This window comes from Lepisma saccharinum, chromosome 30 (genome assembly GCF_977018435.1).
Source record: "Lepisma saccharinum chromosome 30, izLepSacc3.1, whole genome shotgun sequence".
NCBI lineage: Eukaryota > Metazoa > Arthropoda > Insecta > Zygentoma > Lepismatidae > Lepisma > Lepisma saccharinum.
Window position 1 is genome coordinate 28,422,749 of NC_139258.1, and position 19,998 is coordinate 28,442,746.

General features: G+C 34.4%; 1 protein-coding gene across 2 annotated transcripts in view; it reads left to right on the forward strand.

Moving 5' to 3' along the window:
• The window catches only part of na (sodium leak channel non-selective protein na), a 120,407-nt gene that overhangs the window by 80,052 nt on the left and 20,357 nt on the right, over positions 1 to 19,998 (forward strand). For both annotated transcript variants that reach the window (XM_083115503.1, XM_083115501.1), the window contains 6 exons: positions 5,778 to 5,945; positions 6,642 to 6,850; positions 10,609 to 10,729; positions 13,932 to 14,065; positions 17,312 to 17,477; positions 18,604 to 18,798. In XM_083115503.1, the coding sequence (XP_082971629.1) occupies positions 5,778 to 5,945; positions 6,642 to 6,850; positions 10,609 to 10,729; positions 13,932 to 14,065; positions 17,312 to 17,477; positions 18,604 to 18,798 (993 nt within the window). The remainder of the gene's footprint in view (positions 1 to 5,777; positions 5,946 to 6,641; positions 6,851 to 10,608; positions 10,730 to 13,931; positions 14,066 to 17,311; positions 17,478 to 18,603; positions 18,799 to 19,998) is intronic.

The following is a 19,998-nucleotide window of genomic DNA, read 5'->3' on the forward strand; positions in this document are numbered from 1 at the left end:
AAGTGATAATGTGTCCTAAAAATTTAATTTCGGACCTACAAAATTCACATTTTTCCAGTTTTAATGTCATGCCCGCTTGCTTTAACTTCTGCAGTACTGTATTAACATGTTGTAGATGTGATGCAAAATCTTTAGATTTAATAATGACATCATCTACATAAACTACCACAAATTCTCTGCAGTCAGCCAACACACGATTAAGTGCATCAACAAAAACAGCTGTTCCATTAACGGAACCAAAAACTACTCTTTTGAAGTGGTAAAGTACACCTTCAAACATAAAGGCAGTAAATTTTCTGCTTTCATGATGCAAATTTATTTGCCAAAAAGCATTCAAAAGGTCTACTGATGTAAAATATTTGCAATCCTGAAATTCTACCAACAATTCCTGTATTTTAATAGGGTGCACCTGAATTAATTTTACATGGCGATTGATTCCTTTTAGATCCACGCATAATCGGATACCTCCACCAGGTTTTGGAACAACCAAAAGTGGAGAAAGATATTCGGAATCTGAAAGCTCAATGACATCCCATTCAAGCATGGTTTTTATTTGCTCTCGAACTTTATCCCTATAAGCATATGGTATGGGATAGTTTCTTCCTACTATGGGTTCATTGGTATCTAATACCATTTTGTGTACATAATTTTTGCACAAACCTGGTCTATTAGAAAATATGTCTTCAAATTCTACTAAAAGCTGAGTAAACATAAATTTCTGTTCATTTGTCAGAGAATCTGCCTTATTCACATATTCACTGAATTTGTTCTTAGTATGGATTGGCTGTATTTCTAAGTTTTGACTTAAGTCTACTTGAGCACAATCAAAATAACACAACTCTTCATGATCACTCACTATTGGAATGAATCGTGCAAAAATTGGATTTTGTGTAGAACCACAAATCAAAGTTTTATTCATAAAATCTAAAGATGCCCTCATAGCATATAATATATCTAAACCTAAAATTACACTGACCTGTAGATTTTGCACAACTATAAACTGTACATAAATTTGTAAACTTTCGATGTTTATGTGTAATTTCACCATACCTAAAATTTTAGATTTCTTGTTCCCGGCAAAATCGACCAATTTTATGTTCGTGGCAGGTAAAAGTTTAGGTTTAGTAGCCTTTATATTTATATCTTTCCACACTTGAAGTGAAAGTAAACTGATTTCAGCTCCACTATCACAAAGGGCTATGTATGTTTTATCACAAATTTTAACACTAATTTTTGCTGTGTTGTGCTTTTTAATTAAAGCATTTTGAGGTATCGGAATTTCCTTTCCTTGGTCACAATTGTTATATTGAAATTCTTGTTCCCAATCACCAATATTCACTTCACAAATGGCAGGATTTATATTAAGACCTTCGATACCCACCTTAGAACAAAGGTCAACATCTAGTTTTTTCTCCAAAAAGAATCACTATTGTCAGTAGGACAATATTCTATAATATCTGGATTTAAATCCTTACTTGCACTTATATTGCTGATATTATGCACTGTAGCTTGTACACTTAAATCAGGAGATGTCCTATCAACTTGGGTTTGTTGCAAGCTACACACACCCATACTAGACAAAAACTGTCTAACTTTATCCATGCCAGCTTTATTCCAATGTACCATATCTATATTATTTCTGGATGGATGACCAAAATATTTCTGATATAAGGATTCGTCAATGTGACCACTTTCCAAGAAAAACAAAGGTGAAACATTATATACTTTTACATTATAATCATTATGTAAGGACATTAGATATAAATTAAAACTGTTCCAGGTCTGCCAAATAGGTTCATTAGAAGATGCCATGTATCTTGGGAGAGGTGGTAAGCATAATATTGAAATTTTAAAACACTTGTTTTTTAATAGACTCATTAGTCGTGTAAAGGATGACTTCATTTGCTCAATGGACCTTTTCCGCATCAAGTCATTAGTGCCAATCATTAATAATACCTTATCTGAAATTCCAGATGCATTTTCAATGCGTTGTCTCAGGTCATCTATGGTTTGTCCTGAGACACACAAGCCAATGCATCTAGCACCAGAGGAATTTTTCTCCCATCTATATCCTAATATGTTTTGAGCAAACCTAACTAACATACTGTCTCCCAACAATTGTACATCATCTAATCTAGGAATATTAACACTAGACTTATTATTGTTGTTTTTATTAACCTTATATTGGCTTGACTTATTATTATCAGCATATCTGGATGGAGGATTTCGTACCTGATTTATGCCCATGGTACCTCCTACATCATGAGCAATCAACAGTTTTCCTGTTGTACTGTGTTATGCATCCTTGTATCAGATGATTGTTTATCACGCTGCTGTTGAACTCGATTACCAACATCAGAAGATGATTGTTTGTTATTATTTTTATTAAAAGTCCTAGAATTTCTATAGGATTTACTAGAATACCTATCCTTATTTCTATTTTGATCATTAGCACATGAAACATTTGCTACTCTAGCCTTATTCTTTGGATTATAATTATTTCTGTTCATGTCATTGAACCGTGCAGGATTATTTCTTAAAGATTGAAAATTTTCAATTACTTGCAACGTTTGGTGCAATGTACATACATTATTAATCACCATGTGTTCACTAATCCTGTGTGGTAATAATGAGGCTAATTGTGCTATCAAATGAGGTTCTTCAGCATGAGGCTGAGTAGACTTCAAAATTTTGTAGTTCTTATTCGCATATTGTAACAGGCTTACATTACTCTCTTTTGTAAAAGGAGAATTCAAAGTTTGAGTCAACTTTACTGATTTCCAGCGGTCATTCTGATAATGTGCCAAAAAAGCCTTTTTAAATTCAGAATAAGTGGTAAACTGATTCTTTACTTCTAAGTACCAAGTTCTAGCACAATCAGTTAGAAGTTTTGGTATGTACTTCAAGAATTGACTTTCTTTGATGTCATAAATATCTAGGTTTTCCTCTACTTTTTCTAAGAATTCCGATGGTGCAAACTCTAAAGATATCCCATCAAAATGAGGGAAATGCCTCAAGTCCTGTGGTTTAATGAGAACTTTAATTTGACTCTTATTACAATTAGTCAATGGAACATCTACTGAATGACTAACATTATTCATATGACCAGCATCATGTTGTGCATATGAAATTTTGTCATCAACATTATTATTAGCAACTGATTTGTTCTTCCTCAATTTTCGACGCTTAGATGCTAATCTTGTATTTCGGTATGGACCACTAAGCATACTTACTCTATCATGATCTGAATCTGTACTATTATACATCTCAGATTCAGTATTCACTCCTATATTATGTCTAACAAGACTACTTTTTAGTGATCCATGACAAACTTCATCTTTATTCCCAACTGTATGTTGTCTCCGATTTACAGTGTGAGAACTCATTCGAGGTGTAAAGTCACTCTGTGCTTTAGCTGTATTTTTAACTGCTATTATATCATGAGTTGATAATGGTGTTAATGCATTATTAACTACACTCATGATATTGGTTTCTATTTGTAGAAGTGCATTCTTAACACCTAATTCCAAAGAAGAGTTGATATTGTCTTTATTATTTACATCATGCAACTTATGCCTTGTACTAATATCCACTGACTTATCACTATCAACATCACTCCTAATTGCATCATTCTCTGGAACGCGAGTGATAATAATATGCCTTGCACTGCTAGACATAACTTCTTTATCAACCTCATCATGTTGTATGCCAATAGATTTGACATCAACCTGTGGTTCAGTTGAATTAGCATACTTGGTTTCACTTCGTAACTTAATTAGATCATTACTTAATGTACCAAGTGATACACTACACTGAGCACAAACCTCAAGACATTGATCCAGTTGAGAAGTAAACTGTTTGGATAGATTACTAACTGTATCGTCTAATTTTTTATCCATATCCGCAGCAAGATAAACTAGCTCATCATTCATCCTTTGATCCAGTAATTTAACTTTCTTTTCTAACTTTTCTGTTCTATCTAAGCATTCCTTACGGAACTGTGAAATATCTACCTTAATTTCTCTAAGTTCCTTACTTTGAGCTTTACTGGCTTCAATGCTTTCTTTCATCTGACTCTGCACAGCAGAGATACCGTCTTTCATTTCTGCCTGCTGCGATTTGAGCATCATCACAATGTCAGCCAATGTGATCTCCTTCTCCATAATGTTAGGTATTGAAACTAATATGAGAAACAAGAATATTCACAACTCAATAACTTATTCTTTCCTATCCAATAATTGTACCATTTGAGTCCTCATAATCTAAGTTTAACCATTTTTTGGTCAGTATAATTCAAACTCAGTATCAGCACAATAGGTAGTAGCTATGGTGCTATATTGGAAAGGAAATTTCAATTTACATATGCTGATGAATTGTGTTTATATTCAAACAATAATAAATACCTTTATAATTATTATATTGATAAAAATAAAAGAAAACTAGAAACAACAAAAAGTACAAGAGCATTTATAACATATCAATGCTACACATAAGAAGAAAATATATCTTTGTTATCTCCTTCCAGGATAAAGCAAGTCCTTGTATCCACAATTCTGAGCTTCAGTTTTCAAGATTCATCATCTGATCAAACCACATCCAAACGTAGAACATATAACTGTCACTCTATGCAACCTTCCTCCAAGCACTTATTTGAGGAAGTGTAACATTTACAAGCCTGCCCGTTAAGGAAGATGAAAACAGATACTTATTCACTGCTTCCAATTCAACATGGCATCCATTATACATATCAGTGTCATTGCACAACTTTCGAATCTTTATCAGATTATATCATGATCAAAGTTCATTCAAGTCATAAAAGGCTTCTATATAACTTAAGCATCCAAGTTATTATCACATTGCCAAGTTTAATGCTTTAAAAGCAACAATTATTGTACAAATATATCCCCATTCCATAATGCCAAATTTGTACTTATCTTTGTTCCATCTTGAGCCTCTACCAAGTCCTAGACAACTAGTATCAGAGCAACTAGTTCAAGCCAGATCTTTTAGTATGTGCAATCTTCAATTGTTTTTGTTTTATATTTTTGTCCATAAGTGCTTAACAACTTGAATGTTTGTGTTGTAAATGTACATATTTGCTCTGTTACAGCTATTTTACTATGTATATTACAATATACTTATCTAATGATTACAATAACCATTTTTTGAATGTTGATACAAAATACCAAGTATGACATCATATTATACATTGAACAATTTTAAAGAGTTGACCTTTGTATATAAACCTTGAAGCCAATGCAAATGTACACAATTTCAATAAATTTAATTATAAATTTGAATGTATCATATCTTTCTTGTCTGAAAGAACACATATGATTGAAGATATTTGTTTTTCATATTGCCAGTCAAAAATAACTGTTATGACTAAATTATTATAAATATTGCACAAATGTGGAACTTTGAACTTAGCCTAACCTTTTTCACATGTTGTTATGACAATGTATTATTTATATTGTCATATAGTGTTGAGTAGAATAGATTGAATATGCCATAGTTTGCATGGTAACAGTCACATTTCAAACAGAATAGTTTTGTCATAAACTTGCATCTGTAGCATTGTCTTATTGAATGTCCAGTTTCTGTCAACACTATTGTACTAATTTATTTTACATTGTATTGTTGCTGCATAATTAGAATTGGAGAAAAATAATGACACACGATTTGCCTTTAAACTTCAAGCAATTCTTAAAAATGCAATTTAACTTTTCATGTTGCAGATTTAGTATTTATTCATTTTTTTTCTGCCTTAATTTCAGGTGAGTTTAGTGTTCCTGTGCTGGATGCCTAAGAATGTTACCCCAAATTCAGGAGCACAGCTTCTTATGATTTTACGTTGTGTGAGACCTCTTAGGATATTTACTTTGGTGCCTCATATGAGGAAAGTGGTTTATGAATTGTGTCGAGGCTTTAAGGAAATATTACTGGTAAGTGGGAACTTGATCTCATGGATTATCATTTTTGCAATTGAGCTACAAGTCGGATCAATTCCAATTCTCTGTAGTAGGATTAGGCATGGACTAGTATGAACTTGTAGCTAATATTAAAAAAAAAATTATATGAAATTTACCAATACAGATAATCTATATACTTGTGATTCTATATTAATTAGTAAACTTGCCATGAAGGACCTGAATAGTTCATTCACCTCCATAAACTTGTTATGGGAGTCTGATGGATGTGGTAAACGCAGTTTACGTAATACCTACATGAAGTTTTGTGTTTCAGTGTTGCATTTACATAGTTTTTTCCGATTAATTTCGAAGGCTCACTGCCTTCATTCACTAAGGTTACGGCATCTGGACAGTTTTCCCTTGGTGAATTAAGGCAGTGAGCCTTCGAAATTAATCGGAAATATATATCCAATTGTGCAATGTAACTAATTGTTATTGGAGGTTTTTCTCCCTGAGCTAGTGAATGTAACTTCCGAAGGGTATCTCTCTTGGGATTTGTACAAAGTGGGTCACATGGCTTTGTGGCCAAGCATGTTAACTTGTTGACTTTCAATCTTGCCACTGTTTTCGCTAAATTAGTTGGAACCCCTAATTTATGTAATGTATAAAGTAACTTGTTCAGAAATAGAGATTTTTGTTTATAATTCGCTCTTGTACTCTTCATTCCAGGTATCCATATTATTGATAGTTCTAATGTTTGTATTTGCAAGTTATGGAGTTCAGTTATTTGGAGGCAAACTTGCAAGATGCAATGACGCAATGATTGAAAATAGAGATGATTGTATAGGGGTATTCATGAGAAAAGTGTTTGTTACTAAAATGAAACTTGACCCTGGACAGAATGAGACCTATCCATTCATGCTTGTTCCTCGAGTCTGGTAATTATTTTATTTATTACTAATAGCATGTAAACAATTGTGCAAATAGATATAAACAATTTTACATTTACTTGTTGGGCTGAGCTGATACCGATGCCAGTACTGTTATAGATTCCCACCAATACCAGTTCTTGAACAATGTGGCAGTTAAAAATTGTATTCAGAATATTTCTGCTATTATATAAGTACTCCATTTCAATTATATAACATCAGTTGACCTGAGTTTTGCTTTAAGATAGTCAAAGATTTACACAAGAGGTGATCAGAATATAAATAGCTATCCTATGATTTTGAAATTCACTTTTGCCACATGAGATCAAAAGGTAATGAATTTTGCATTATTTTCCGCTGGAATCAGTGACTGATATTGAACTGATATTTTCTGATATCAGCTGATACTGATACATCAATATCAGCTTAGTCCTGTTGTAATTTTAATTACTAATATACGTATTTAATGTGTAGTATAATAATGAACGTTAACCTCACTCAACATCTGATAATATTCATGTGTGTCAATTTACTGCTAGTTATATATTATTATTATACATGTGGCATATTCGAACCTAAGACCCTGACTTCATTACTTACTATATCCTACATGCTCTGCAACAGAGGTGACCAAATTGGTGTGTAAATTTTCCTATGAATCAGCACAAATAGGTGCTTTGACTTTCAGACACCTATAACAGAATCCACATAGTTTTTATTAATTTGTTTCCCTATTATTTTTTTTAATTAAAACTTCTATGTATCAAAAATTTTATTTACTGTATGTGTATTATCTTGTATTCTTTGTATTATGTTTGAGTATAATAGTCTCACAACACTTGTTGAGCAATGTCCACTGTTTTTGGAAAATCTGAGATTTCATGTGGTTATAATTTTGTGACTACCATGAGCTGTCATCTTAACTTCAAAATAAAATATGATGCTGTCATCCACTTTCGAGCTTGTATCTTCAGGGAAAAATAGAAGAAGAAAGAAAAAGATCTTCAATGAATGACTGCTTTGTAATCTAAAACTAATTCATTGCAGATGCAAAACTTCTTGATATGGGCCAGCATGAAATTGCTGATGCTAATAACCGATATTCTACTGATGCAATGTAAATTTAAGTTACAGTTTGAATGTTTCTTTTGATCTATGTCCAAAAGTGACTTTGTTGAAGTAAATGAGGTGGAATTTGCATTCTGAAATTTGAGTTATCAATGTTGTAATAATGGGCAAAATATCTTTCCACACAGTAGCAGCAATGTTTTGGTGGTGACCATATGTATTTACTTATTTTTCATTCATGGAGAATACCTCATTGTTTTAAAAATGCATACCATTTATGCATGGTGAAGTGTGTGACATGTGTGTTAGGGTGGCAGACATGCAAACAATAAACTTTAAATGAAGAAGTCGAAATCATCAAAATTTAGAGATATTTTGCAAAATTGCATGTGCATTAGAAATGAACTTGCATTATATATATACATTAGGGTGGTCAATTTCTTATGGGTAAAAAAAAGTTTTAGCACATACTTTCCACAAGCTTGTTTTTGTTCCTTTATCAAAAAGAAGCGTGTATGCCAAAAAGTAGCCCATCCGAAGGATATTTAGAGGTCACTAGGATTTGTTAGTAAAATAAACTAAGAAATCACCAAGTGGGGGACCAGATGTGAATTTTTTTCAACATTTCCAGAAACAATGGTCAGGTTTTGACAAAATGAATTTTACTACAAGATGTGACAACTTGTTTAATACTGAGAACCTCCTTAAACTTCATCATGAAATGCATAACTACTACACCGATGCTATGAAAATGCAACAGCCTAGAGACTACCCCGAACTGCTAAGCCTGTGTCAGATATTTCTCAGAAAGCCAGATACAACTGAAGTTAAGTTTCGTGTGCCAGGTGCATTTCATCAAGCTCCTTGGATGGTGAAGGCAATCTATTGCCTTAAAATTTACAAGTTCCAGGAACAGTTCATTCATACCACAGCAGAGAAAAACGGTGTCACAGAAGTATGCCTATTTGTAAGTCTCGTCTATGGTCGTTACTGGAACGAAGCTCCTATAGCTGCAAGAGCCCCCTTGAATGACGCCAATCTCCTTGAACAGATTAAAGATTACCCTAATCATAAGATTGGAAGTGCTGCATCAGCAGCATTTCGGCACCACCTCTAGTATTTTTCTGAACATATAGTTGCACTTTCTTTTTTTGATTTGCGACTTAGTGATGAGTGTAAAATGGAAATAGTGAAAAATCTGCAGGGACCATCGAAAGTAAAAGCTTTGCACAGACTTGACGGAAAAACTTTCAATCATCAGCATCCACTCCAGTCTTTTATTACAGAGCGCTCAACTGTTCTTTTCAATTTGTTACTCAATGATGGACGGGAAAAGGTGGCATCATTTTTTTAAAGGATCCTACAGAGTGGCCTACAGATGCAGTTTATATTGAAATGCAAGAACAAGTTAGTCAACTAAAGGTTGTTAACGATTGTGCAGAGCGTTGAATTGCTCTCATTCAAAAATTCAACTCTAGTGTTCAAAGGATGAGAAACAAAAACAATAGCTCCTCCAGCTGATTGATCTACGTAGAAAACAAATTCCTGTTGCTTGGAAATATAATGTGATGACAATGACTTTGGAGATTAAAACCCACTGAACAATGCAGAATATACACAATTTCAGTTTCATTGATTTAGTTTATTTTACTTCACGTTTTGTGCATCTTGGCTAATTTGTGAAGATGGGGATAAGTGATGAAATTGATGAATAGATATTCACAAACAACCAAGCCCGAGCAGGATTCGAACCAGGGACCCTTGACATCGCAGCACGATGTGCTAATCACTTGGCCACAGGGTCCTGCTCAGTTCATAGATTTTGATTTGTTTTCCTCTCTTTCATACATTAACACCAAGAACAGCTTTTTTCTTACTTTTCATCTTGCTCCTAAAAGTGATCAATCCTAGTGACCCCTATATATTCTTCAATTTGATAGAAATTTTACAGAGGGGTAACTCAAACGGGCAAACCTTGTGAAGAACCAAAATTCCAAACCTAAAAAAAAGGACCACCCTAATATACATACAACTAAAATAAAAGAAACAATTCCAATATATATAAAAAGTAAAAGAGGAGAGAGAGGAAACACTCACCGGACACAGAAAAAAATTCAAATTTACATACCATCACGAAAATTTGAATTTTTTTCTGTGTCCGGTGAGTGTTTCCTCTCTCCTCTTTCATTTTTTATTTAGCCCTTGTGGCCCTCCTTCCTTATATATATATATATATATATATATATATATATAAATCAAATAAGGTAAAAGGAAACACTCACCGGACAGTAGGAAAATTCAAAATTTTCGCTAATTTATAGCATCATCGGTGTGAGAAGAAACAGAAGACGGAACCGGAATGATGCTACGAAGTTAGCGAAAATTTTGAATTTTTCTACTGTCCGGTGAGTGTTTCCTTTTACCTTATTTGATTTTTATATATTTATTTGTTAAACTTAGAAGAAATTCAAAGTACTTAAATACATAAAACATTTTGATTCACAAATAGAGTTTTTGTAGCATTGTAAGTTTATTTCCGAATAGTGGACACCTCTGAATAATGGATATTTTTTAAGTTCACCCTTAGTGTCCGTTATAGAGAAGTTCTACTGTATTGCAAAAGGTAGTAATTTCGGGAGTGTCATGTTCATCCAGGTAGATCCACTCAGCTATATATTTATGCAAAGTTCTTCCCCCAGGGCAAATCCTCGCCGTTTCAACTTTGATAACATTGGTGATGCCATGCTGGCATTATTTGAAGTACTTTCATTTAAAGGGTGGTTAGATGTTCGTGATGTGTTGATAAAGAGAACAGGACCAGTAAGTTACAAAGCATGTTGTGGATGTCATGTATTCATGTTACTTTGTTGTTTTATAGTGGGCAGAGTGCAAAGCATGCCATTGTGTCTGTGCTTTGAATGGCGTTCTTACCTCTTGATGCCATTTTGTGTCTTTCTATTTTTATTTATGCTGTGTTTTTAGATGCAGGAACTTTCTGAAGATATTTACAAGTATTTCTCACTTATATTGCAAAGATTTATAAAAATTGGAAAGAAGAACTCAGAGATGTTAATGTAATTTGGCGTAGTTTATTAATTGGGATATAATTTTCACTAAGTGAATACATATGTAACCTTTAATACAATATGTTTGTATAGTGCATGTAACAAACATTATATGTAAACAAAATCCACATAATGGACATGGAAAATCTCATTGGGAATGAAATGCCATTGACATAGGCAAAGACTGAAGTCAGTAGTAGTGAAAACAAGTTATACATTTATACGGAAGTTCTGGTTTTGTACATATCTTCACTTGATCCATTCGTACCTTACTAGGTATTGATGTATGTTCTACACTCTTCCTGGACTTGTGCAGACGTGAATCATTTACTTTAAGGAAATGACTTGCTGATTGGAGAATATCTTTGCAAGTGATACTAGGTGTACCTTTGGCTACCCTTATGTACCTTTTCTGAGTTTTACAAAGAAACTCGCTTTCGTGCTTACATTTCCAGAGATCTCACACTCAGTGCTATGATGTTAAAAGAGGATTCTCTTGTAGAATGAAGTAGCAAAAGGTGACTATTGTATACTTTAGCACATGACAACTGCAACTTGATGTCATTGAAGGGTCCAAATTTCAGAGTGATTCACATTCTGTATTCCAGTGGAATTTCTTTTGTAATAGTTGAAACAGGATCTACCAATGAAAACATAGTGTTAGTAAGTCAGAAAGTAAGTCCGGAAATATTAACTGTATTTAAAAGATTTAAGATACATTAATTTCCCTTTTATTGAAACAATTAATGAACAGATTCATTAGGACATATAAACAATTCACGAGTTCAAAACATTTTATCCTCTCATTTACAATTCAAACTGTGGATTCAAAACCTTAGGATATGGAGTCAGGATTTGATGTGATTTTAAATATAGTGTCAAAAGTATGTAAAGGTTGAAAAGTGAGTATCTCAAGACTCATGGCATAACAGAAATGGGTCTCCATTAACCAAGGTGTAATTCAATTATATGAATTTAGAAGGAAATGCATGTGCCTTAGCTAATTAAATGTAATCAATTGAAAACCCAAATCATTCACACTCCAAGAACTCACCATTCATATGTTGAAGATAAATACCGTGCGTCCATTTCGATCTGCAGCCGAGAGATCGGGAGAAGCGTGGCGGGCGGCGCTGGCGGAGATGCCGACATTTGCGGCCTGTAATGCTCGCTTATTTTTACGGACATATCCAGACATTTATATAAATATTGCAAAACGAGCACTAACCTGTGTTATAAGAGTATGGTTTTAATTTTAGTAGCTTAGTGGCTGTATGTGCTGATGATTTTGACACTCCCATCTCCTGTGAAACACGGCGTAGAGGTTTGTTTGGATAACTTTCTAACGCTGCCCCAATTTCATCGAGTTCATCGAGGAAGCTCACGAAAACCATTGACTTTTAATGGTTTCGTCGGCAGCGTAATCTTGATACAGTGTTGCACATTCGAAACCTCCAAACGATCCCCATCGACACAAAACTCTTTCAAGGATATAAACTTAAGCAGGACGTTGCTGGTCAAAACTATGATTAAAATGTTTTATTATCTGTGACTCTTATCGTCACTTCTAAAGCGTATTTTTTTGTGTATATAATTGCAGAACTTGGATGAATTACAGATGATGAATTATAACCCAGGTTAGTGCTCGTTTTGCAATATTTATATAAATGTCTGGATATGTCCGTAAAAATAAGCGAGCATTACAGGCCGCAAATGTCGGCATCTCCGCCAGCGCCGCCCGCCACGCTTCTCCCGATCTCTCGGCTGCAGATCGAAATGGACGCACGGTATATGTAGCATAACTATGTTTCAGCATGTTTGCTCCCTCAAGACTACGCATGTTATTTCCCTCCATTAGGCCCCAACCGTGTCAGCCAATCAAATTGAGGCACGGTGTCATTCAGTATTACCAGAACAATATGTAGCAGAAATCTTAAATTACAATTGTAGTATATGATTTATTGTTCTTTGTGTGATTGAAAGTTGCTTCAATGCATTGAAAATTTACCTACTGCTTGTGTAGTATTTGTATAATATTTAAGTTTCCAAAATGTGAAGGTGCATTTTCATATCATCTGTGTTGTAATCTGTGATATGTTGTAAATATATTTAGCTTCCATGTATAACCTGGCTTCAGAGGAAGTTGTATTTTTTTGTAGTTTTACTAATGTATCATTTTAGTGCTTGTTTTTGTAGATATTCTGGACGAAAATATGTCACTTTGGAACAGTGGTCCCTTCAGTGAATAATACACTAAACATTAGTGATAAGAAATTGTAAGGTACTGATAGGGAAGTGATACAAAATTAACCAATAACAATTAACTGATATTCTACCAATCTGGAAATGTTCCATCTGACTGCATTGGGTTTTCAATGAATTCCTTAACCACTGTTCTTTGTTTTTTATGTACCAGTGTTTCAGAGACTTGTTGCCTGTCTATCTTCAGGGCAGTGTATGTGGTCCCTGAACACAAGCTTTACCGCATCACCGCTCGTTGCAATACACTACCCTGAAGACCAATACAGACTGAGTCTATGAAACATTTGTATGTACAAAACCAATTACAGTGGTTCAATTCCCAAGCAATTCATCATGAACCAACAAGCACTGTTCAGTTACAAACCATAACATGTTTGCCTGTTTCGACATTTACTTCACAAAATCAGGGTATACGAATCATATCTATGTATTCATAAAAATCATGACACAAGGGCATAATTTTGCACTAAGGCATAGGCTGTTTATAGAAGTATCAGATCACTACAATTAACAACAATATTAGGGATACACAAGTATGTTTATATCAGCCATTACTGGTAGAGTACCATTTAACCTATCCTAATAGTATTAAAAATATAAACTATAATGTGTTATAGATTCTTTGTTTGTGATTTTCTTTGTACGCACTTAATTAGAAGGCTGTATTTATAATTTTCTCTATTTATCTTTTCAAGGTTCATGCTATTTATATCCACATATACATATTCTTAGGGTGCATGATTGGGCTGACTTTATTTGTTGGAGTGGTGATTGCAAATTACTCGGAAAACAGGGGCACTGCATTGTTGACAGTGGATCAGCGAAGGTGGTAAGTTAAGGGTCAATAAGAAATAAATGTAATGAGAGATTGTGTATTCAGTGAGCAAATGTTTGTTTTATGTCCATGTTATGCTGATATAGGCTAAGTACAACTGGATCTACAGTTTAAAGTTAGATCTAAACCACTATGCAATGTGTCTCCATCAGGAATCAAACCCACGTCTCCTTGAGGTGAACTTTTAGCAGGTTCATAAATTCGCCTGTCAGTAGAAGTTGTGCCCAGAATTTTGTGTAATTTTGTCGAACTGACCAAAGTTAAAAACAGGCAATATGTTTTATGTAGTTCTAAGTAGTGCAGATGTGTGGGATTTTTTTTTAAAGAATTGTCACTATTGTATGAGGATAATGTTTTTATTTTCATCCAAAACTCTTTTGTGGGGAGATAATAAATCAATCAGTTCGTTTTTGGTGGGGATTCTTGAATTCACTAATTAAGAAAAACATCATATTCAGAAACCATAAAGTTTCTGACCAAGGCAGTGTATTAAGATTAAAAACACTGTACATGTAATGTTTCTACCCTCCATCAGTGTCTTCCTTAGATAAAGAGCTAAACTAAAAATCATATTCAGATGTTAAAGTGCCTTTTGATTACGATTGAGGTTGGGGATAGGTTGGGGAGATGCTTGTATGTACCAACATGGAGACAATGCAGTAGGTGGGGGATGCCTATGCAAATTATGTTAGCTAGAGGATGCTTTATGAATTTCTCAACTGAGTGAAAGCATCACCCATATTCTTTCTCACTTCGGCACTGTACACCGTGCATACAGATATTCACAGTATTACACAAAAATCTGTAGTTGATTTCGTTTGTTTTTTATTTTATTTTTTTCAGTCTGCACAAAGTTCAGATAGCTAATTGGAACTCGACCTTCAGTTTAAAGTGGGTCAGAACCACTGTGCAGGTGCCTCCATTGGAGATTATGTCCAGAACTCCTTGATTGCAAAGCAACACTAGAATGCCATCTGGAGCCCAATCCATAGTATAACATAAATACGAAATACTAAATTTCAGGCTGTTATTAGCTATATTGGATCTGATATGCCTAAATTGTCTAATACAGCTAGATTACCAATTAATTTGTCAAACCTGTACATTCTACAGGGTGTCTGCCAGTCAAGAAAGTCATCAAAGTCAAGAAAAAGTAAAGAAATCAACGGGTAGGTCAAGAAAGTCAAGAAATTATAAACATATTACAATGGTGCATTTTACTCACTATCAACTCAAATAAAAATATATAAATGACTTACGTGAGTGAATAGGAATGTTTCAGAACAACGTTTCGGAAGTCTGTACTACTTCCTTCATCAGGTAACAGAATAAAAAACTTTAGGTGCCAAACATGGTACCGCGTTGTCAAATCGTAAGTTGAGGATTCAGGTTGAGGATTAAAAAGGTAAAAAAAAACTTACGGTGACAGCATAAAAACTCTGATGGAAATCTTCGTTGCTTAAAAATTCCCTATGTTAAAAACAACAACTAAAACAAATAAAAATCGAAGACCTATTACAGTTTTTTACCCTTCTGAAATGTTCTGAAACATTCCTACTCACATAAGTTATTTATATATTTTTACAAGAAATTATACTTGTGGTGAAGAATTTTTGCTATCGCAATGATTGATTGAATGATTTAGTGTATTTACTCGCTTTTCTTCCACTTTTGGCTATTCGCAAAGATGAGGAGGATTGGGACGACGCAACACTAGTCCCACAGAGGATTGTGCTGGCTATGAGCTCAGATGCCAGAGCCTCGCTAATCTCAAACTGCAAAATGATGAAAATTTCAGCAGTGGACCCAGTGATAGCTGCTTTGCTTTATTATTTTCCAAGTCCACACCTATCATATACAAGCTTTCCCTGACAGTTATTTATGAATATTGGAAAATCTAAAATTGTATTGAGTTATGGCTAAGATTTGTTCAGCTTTGTTTCTTAAGAATTACATTCTTGTATGTGTGAAGTTTTGTGAAAATATTAAGTAAGGTCGCTATTCCCCACCCAGGATGGAGTCTGAAGCATTAATTCATACATGCATTACTAATACTGTAGCTACAGCAAGGCTAATTCTCTTGGTAAAGTACAGCTTTAGTTTTCATCTTAACCAGCCTTTTGGTAGAGGTTCTTCATTAAATAGAAAATATGTTCTTAGTAGTTAATTTCCAACTTTATCTAAGTAGGGGTCGATTAAATAAAGGCTAAGGAAAACAAAGAAAAAGTCAAGAATTTTGGATTTTCTGTTTTGGTAGACACCCTGTTTTACGAAATTGATATGTTTCTAAATAGCTCGTAAGTTTATGTAACATGTAGAAATTGCATATTTATGATATTTCTATCATTGATGTTCTGTTACAAAGGGCTGAGCCAATACCACTTTCTTACTGATTTTCTTACCAATTTCCAGTGATACATATACTTGAAAATTGTAGCAATTCAATGTAGTTCAGCCTCTCGGATGGCGCAGTGGTAGCGTTGTCGCCTTGTAATCAAGGGATCCTGGGTTTGATTCCCAGTAGAGGCACATAGTGGTTCAGATCCCACTTTAAACTGTAGGTCCAGTCCCGATTAGCCTTACTGTGCATAAAGTGGACTTAAAACACCAAATCAATCCAAAATCAATGTAGTTCAGAATATTTATAAATTTTGATATGTAAAATTTATATTGGAACTTTATCATAGCAATTTACCAAGTTTTGCTTCAAAATATAATACTTGCACATGAGCTAACCATTGAATCACAAAATCAATTTCTTCCCACAATGTTGTAAAATTGATGAAAATTGTGCATAATCTCCAGGATATTTAGACTGAAAAGTATCAACTGGTATAAGTAATTTGGTTCCAACCGATCTTACTGGTATCATTCAATACCTACACATCAGTATGGTGTGAGCTCAGCCCTATTACAAAGGAAAATCATAATAGCGATGAGTATTATATTCTGTGTTGGGTGAAAATGTAGATTGACCAAGACTCAAACCATGGTCTATGGAATGCTAGTGTTGTACTGCTGAACGAGCAACATAAATAAAACAGTCGAGTGCAAACTGTGGTGCAGCAAGTTTAGGTAGAAGGTGTGTAAATGTAAGAGACTTGCTTGTTGTAATCAAAATAAGGCAATAACAAAAAACAAAAAAAAACATAAGTCTTATAGTTGTGTTAATGTCTGTCAATTTATGTTCTTGTTGATTTTTGTATGTCGCTGATCTCTAGCTACATTTCTTTATTGCAGGTGTGATTTGAAAAAGAGATTAAAAATAGCACAGCCTTTACATTTGCCACCTCGTCCAGATGGGAGGAAATTTAGGGCTTTTATTTATGATATTACACAGAATATCTACTTCAAGAGGTTTATAGCATGCATGGTGCTTATAAATAGCAGTTTGCTGTGTGTTTCAGTAAGTACTGATACTACTTTTTGCTAGATAACTTGCACCAAAGATAGAAATATTAAGAAGAAGGTTCAAAATTAGATCACAAAGTTTTTTAAGTATAAATTAAGAATTGTTACAAAATTTACCAATACTGATAACAAGTATTCTGTTGATCCAATATTTAAGTGACAAGTGTTGTGCTAAAAGTTGATACTAATATTTCATTGAGTTTGCAGGAATTGAGGGAAGGGGAACAAAATTTGTCTCCCCCCCCCCCTAACTCAGTGTCTAAAAGTTTGTGTTTAGTCCACTTAATGGTCAGATAGGCTAATCAGGACAGAACTTAAAGTGCGATCAGAACTACTCTGCAAAGGTTCCTCCACTGGGATCAAACCCAGGACACCTTGATGATAAAGTGTTAGTGCTAGCCACTACAATATCAGGAAACCCATATCCAGCTTTTAAATTATTAAAATTAAATGTAATGTTCCTCATGCATATAGCATCATACCATGAAGGCACATTTAGGGGATGTGGCTGTAGGGCTCCACACATTCTTGATCTTGCCCATTTTGGAGGTGATGTGATCAGCACCACACACTGGCTGCCTTTAACCCCCAGGGGTGCTCCCAGGTACCCACTGATTTGAGGTTGGGTGAGCCCTGGAGCCACTTTATGCCACCCCAAAAAATTTAACCTGGGTCTCCCACATGGCAGTCAGACACCCTACTGCCTTGACCACCATGCCTCCCTCTTAAATTATTATCTGCACTAAATATTTGAGAAATACAAATTTTATGTATTGTTGATTTATTTAACCCAATCAGTTTTCTTGAAATTTGCTGTCAGGAGAGTTTTTGTTATTTTAAATAAATACATGCAATGTTCTTCTCTCAATCATAATAATAATAATTCACTATTAATCATAATATGTAATTGACTAGCATTTTCTGCTATCATGCTGGATACTTGTATAGTCACAGACCCTTCTGGATTATGACAAATTGAAAGTAAATTGGTTTGTTACAAACCAGAAGTGTCCATGACTGTACAATGTATTGAGTGATTGGTGAGATATATTGCTTTCTTCATTATTTGTATTATAAATTCTGCTTCAAATTAATAATTGAAATTCATTATTTATTTATAGTGGCGAAAAGAAGAGACCCACACACCCCCTTTGGCTACTGTCAGCACAATTCTGACACTTGTTTTTGTAGTGGAAGTAGTAATGAAGAATATAGCATTTACACCAAGAGGATATTGGCAATCAAGGCGAAATAGATACGATCTTCTTGTCACTGTTTTTGGAGTTGTGTGGATTGTCATAAATTCAACTGTCACGGTATGTATTGTCTCATCCTCACTAACCTTTCACAATACAAACCTAGATGTGAAAATATACATTGGTGTGATAATTACAAACTGTTCTCACTCATTTAAATTAGTAAACACATCATACAAAATTCAAACACTAGTGTCGAAACTTGTTTGTTGGGTTGTATAGAGAAAGTCTTCAAGTTTACAACCTCCACTTTCCGTTTGTCTTCGTGATGTCAGCATCACGTGAGCACCCTTGACGTAAGTCGAGCAGTATGGCTGCTAGCCAGGTGGAGAAGGCTTTTTCCGTGACTGAATTTGCAAAAACAAATTCTGTTGCTATTGTACAGTGTCGTTTTAGAACACTGTTTGGTAAACAACCACCAACAAGGCAGTCAATCTACGATTGGAGCAAGAAAGACATTTAAGGAAACTAGTTGTCTGTGCAAGGGGAAAAGTCCTGGGAGAGGAGAACCGGACTATCGCATTGATATCTGTCGTGTTACAAAAGGGTCACACATAGAACACTTGTAACGTACCAGTGTAAATTTCAGGACATTCTCTACAAACCTACTAAGTATATCAGCCCTATTATTAAAACCCTTCTTTCTGTAAAACTTTGAAAGTGTATATTTCTTTTAGGGTAACCCTGTATAATAATTCCATGTGTCTTTTGTGAAAAATTACTTTATTTCACCTTTTAATTGTGATAACACACATCACCATTACTGCTGTTACTTGACATTCAGTCAATGAGACTGTTTAAAATTTATTGAGTGTCAACCATCAACCCTCTGCGAATGATGTCCATGAGTCCCAGAAATTGATAGGCTAATAAAGTAATTTGTCACAAAAGGCACACAGAATTATTATATATTTATGTTAGCACTTGAAGTGGGGATTGTTAGGTAGGAGAGTGTTTGCTCAAATCATGGGGGAGGGGGATGCTTTGTATAAATTTTCCTGGCTGCATCCCCTTCATTTAAAGTTCTGATTTGTGTAAGAAGAAAATAAATTTTAAATTTCTTCCATACGTAGTGATTCCAAATTTGTGCAGCACTAACTTTGATCATTAATAACTTAGATTTTTTCTTTATTAAAAAATTTAAATATTCTACATTGCTGGAGGTCGGCGTAAATAATGAGGACAGAAAGAGAAAGAGGTGTGCATACGAAAAGTAATGATGTGTGTAAAATGGAAAGGTACTAGTTTAAGATCATGTAA